The 4,358-nt window shown below is 45.1% G+C and overlaps 1 protein-coding gene across 1 annotated transcript; it reads right to left on the reverse strand.

Moving 5' to 3' along the window:
- LOC104744017 lies at positions 878-1,336 on the reverse strand. The gene has a single exon (XM_010465048.1). It carries the CDS (start codon positions 1,334-1,336, stop codon positions 878-880), a length of 459 nt encoding a protein of 152 aa, XP_010463350.1.

The raw sequence follows: 4,358 nt of genomic DNA on the forward strand, positions 1-4,358 counted from the left end.
TTTTTTTTTTTTTTTTTTTTTTAAGCTTATACTTCTTTTACTTTTCCAATTCCCTTTGCTTCGCGTCCTTTTGAATTATCAACTTCTTCTGATTTCTTTGGCTTGATTAGCTTCTTTATTACTTCAACTTCCTCCTTTAGTTTCCCGTACTTCTGAGATTTGATTTGATAACCTTGCCCAACTCTCGTCTCTTAGCGTAATGCTTTTTCTTTGTTGTCCGCTATTTTCTTGCACCTACTTTATCTGTCTTTAGATAATTTCGTCTTCGTTGATTTATCTTCTTGCACCTTCTTTTGTCTAAACGCTTGAACCACGCATTAAGTTTGTACTTCCTTGATCGCATTTGGTTCCACCTTCTCAACCGGTTTTGTTACTTTTGATTATTTTAGACCACTCTTTTGTTCTTCCACTTCCTTAGGTTTTGCCTTATCTTCTCTGTTCTCTCATCTCCTTGTCTGAACTTATTGCCCTTTCTTGATTAAATTCTCTTGACTTTCCTTGAACTTCTTCTCTTTTGTCTGATCGCGCTTTGTGGTGACTTACGTGAATCCTCATCGATCACGCGAAAACAATGCAAGCTAATTAAGTAAAATAATTAACAATGCAACCTATGAACTCAAGCACATCAAGCAAGTAGTTAGACAAGCAAAGATTAGCACACAACAACCACAACAACATAAACACGGCTAAAGAACTCCAAGGTACTTTTACAAACGCGGAAAAAAAGACAAGGTTTCTACACCACTTAGCCGATAGTTTAAAGGGTTCGGAGCCTAGACAACATAATACAGGTTAAGTCTAAAAGCTTACAACAAAAGAAAACTATTCAACCCTTACACATAAACCCCAAGAAGAACTTCCCTTACTCCCAACCTTTCTATGGGTTCTTGAGCCTAGTACACGCCTCACAGGAGCATACACACTCCCTAGCTGGCTCATCAGGTGGCGGTTCAGCGGGAGACTCGGTTGAGGTAGAGGCAGCAGACAATGATGTTCCAGCTTGGTTCGTCGGGTTCTCTTCTCCTCGAACAGCTTTGTCCAACGGGTTCTCTCCCGTCCCCTCAAGTTGACTGGATGGGTTTAAATTCTCTCGCACAACTCGGTATGGACAACGATGAGGGAAGTGTCCACTCCCTCCACACTCGGTACAACAGGTAGGTTCTGGAAACAATGGACGATCTGATCTAGCTCTCCAACAATGATTGTTCAAGTGTCCCAGCTCTCCGCATGAATCACACGGCCTCCAATATCTCATGTGGCCGGGGTTCGGACAGCGATAGGCAAAGTCCCCTCGCATTCCACACCAATCGCATTCCGCGTTCTCCGGTGCAACCATACGCCTCAGCGACGTCCTCCAGCAGTTTCTGGTCCACTGTACCACTCCCTCGCACAACTCACAAGACGGTTGATTTCTCATGTGGACTTGGTTTGGATATACCACTCTCTTCCGAGCAGTGGCTCTTACTCTCAGTCGGCCTCTCGGTTGGTAAGTCACTGGTCGTGCATCTGGGATCTCTCTTGCCTGAAATTCCTGGTACGTCATCTTCGGTTTCTTCAAACCTTATTCTTTCTCGGTTTAACCTCCTTATCTCTCCCGTCCTATCAATCCTCCCCAAAATTGGGTCTCTTGGTTCTCCCTCTTGGTCAGCTAGTACCATCCGTAAAGGTATAGCTCGGATGGGACTGTTACTTTTGGACACGATTTGGTTTGGCACTACTTGGTCCGGTATTACTCGATCTGGTTCACCTTGTTCTCTCTCATCTCGACTTGAACTGGCTCCTGATCTCGCATTCGCTCTATGCCACATGCTTATGCTAATTTCTTGATCTTGGTCTCTTAGTATCGGTCTTTGCTCTCTTCTTGGTTCTACCACCAAAGTTGGAATCCCCTCATCATCACTCAACACAACTTCGATCACCTCTACAACCCTCAACCTTCTGGTCGTTGGTTCCCCGGACATCGAGTCTCCATCACTCGACCTCTCTTCCCTCTCAGCTTCCCGCACAATCACTTCCTCATTGTCTTCAGTCGTTCTTTCCGGTGAGCGTAACTCATTCAACATATGGAGAATCCTCGAAACCGTCTCTGATCTCTCCTCCGCCGGTCGTCCCGCACTGGTACCTCCGATCTCAGGTGTTACCCTGTTCCCACTAGCGGCAGTTTCCTCTCCCAGCGCATACACGTCCGTCAAGAAGTCTAAAATCGTCTCGACTGTTTCCGGGTACTCTCTCATATGATCCTCAGGATTAGTATCATCACTCTGATCCTCCACCAGATCCAACAACAGCTTCTGTAACTTATCGGCGAGCTCCACTTCCGCCTCTCCATGATCCTCAACAGGAGCTATTTGAAACTTCCCTTGTGCGTCCATCCTGACTTGAAGACGACTTGGCTCTCCAATCTCCAACACAATCGTCTGGTCATCTTGATCCACTTCCGCCTCCTCCGATTCATCTAGGCACTCGAAAGGATCGGTCTCAATAGACATACTGTCCCCTTCTCCGATCAAGCTCCAATCCACACTCCAAGTGTTTGGATCTATCGGTTCATGACTGCTCTCTGACTCCGTCGACAAATACCCATTATGATGCTCATATTCCTCATGTCTCGACCCCTGATCTCTTGAACCATCCCTGCAACCTGAATCACCTGAAGACATCTAACACCCACAAGAAACAAGGTGAGATACTTAGTCCATTCTATGGTTCAACTTAAACTAGACAAGCAAACAACCGGATAAAATTTGTGTTCTTGCGACACATTTACTCGATAAAACTTTGAAATGCACAAGTGCTCGTGGGTTCGAAAACACCGCTCTGATACCACCGTTGTAACACCCCCGAACCATTCTATGACCACGCAGGCCATTGGACAGCCTCGGGACGCTACTATGGGAATTGTACCGGGTCGTTCCGGTCGAGGGACGGAAGCTGCAGACTTTCCGACCAGTCTTCCCTAGTACAGTTCCACCCGCAGCCGAGACAGAATAGGCTTTGCAACCCTTGCGGCCTGGTACATTGTGTTAGCCCGGACAAGGCCGAGTACCATTTGCAACTTGCCATGTTTTCCCCGTAAACCGAATATATTACTTCAATAGTTTATTACATTGAAAATAAATCATTAAAGCAATATACAAAGATAGTCGANATAACCTATTAACTTTGAGTTTTGAGTCTATTCCCTTCAGTTCTTTTTGAAAAAAATATCTTCAAGGATCACTAGGAAGTCTCAACAAACCGCTGCAAACTCCATGGAACGTCATGATGCTAGCCTTGAATCAAGAGGAGAAGCTGGAAGGGCCACTCGACGCCCCACTCGATCATGCACTCGACCGAGTGGCGGTTCGAGCAGCCAGTCGAGCCAAATGCCGTGTTCAAGGAGAGAGAGAGTTGAGGAAGATCCTGAGAGGACTGAAAGTGAGGAGGAAAGGGAGTCAACTCTNAATAATTTTTACATAATCGTTTAAGAAAATATAGGGTTTTATAAAGAACACAAGAAAACCCTATTCGGTGCCCTAATGTTTGCTCCAGCTCTAGTCTTACTTAGGCTTCCCTGCAAGACAAAAATAATATCATGAGTAATCTAAGATTACTCAGTGAGCCTGGGCACCCCTTTCTCCTAAACAGGATTCTACTCCCCAACCCGACTACCCCGGCAGGCAAAGAAAACAAGCAAGACAAGTAATCAAAGCTATGCAACAGAAACATTAGCGAAAGCAAATAAACAACAAGCAAGCAAGTGAGGTTAGATCAACGCGACTCAACACGGACGATCTAGACTCGCTAAACACAGAGAAAGACGACCAAAGGAACAAGAACTACTTGGACACTTTAGACTCTTATCTCTACACAACTCGCAAGGACGACTAGAATAAAACAAGGGACACTTGTAATACCCTAGACTCCTTCGCTTATCAACNATGAGGGAGACTACCAAGAGATTAACTCTTTTGCAAAAATGGAACTAATGGCATGGGAAGAGGTTTGATAAGCTGAAGAAGAAGGTGACCAACATGGCTAAGTCTATCAAGGGCTTAAAGAAGGAGATTGTTTAGTTGAAGAGTGGGAATTCTTCACCTACACCATCAAGCCCTTTGAGGAGGAGTAGCTCAACTAGAGCACTTTNTACCTAGCCGTGACATTGTCCCGCGCGAGTGATCTTCGGGAACTCTCGTGAGACCAACCACAATTGGAACAGAAGATCGACTTCACTCCTCTAGCTAGGACTCGAGAAACAAATTCAAGAGACTTCGCTAAAACACTTACAACAACTCAAGCTAGAAGATCGCGCTACACAAGCAGGAATATTCAAGCAAGAGCACATGCCTTAATCAACAAGAACAAGAATGAAATTCAAG

This window comes from Camelina sativa, chromosome 14 (assembly GCF_000633955.1).
Source record: "Camelina sativa cultivar DH55 chromosome 14, Cs, whole genome shotgun sequence".
NCBI lineage: Eukaryota > Viridiplantae > Streptophyta > Magnoliopsida > Brassicales > Brassicaceae > Camelina > Camelina sativa.

Coding starts and splice junctions, on each gene's coding strand:
- LOC104744017 (XM_010465048.1), bottom strand. CDS start 1,336: ATGGTTGCACCGGAGAACGCGGAATGCGATTGGTGTGGAATGCGAGGG.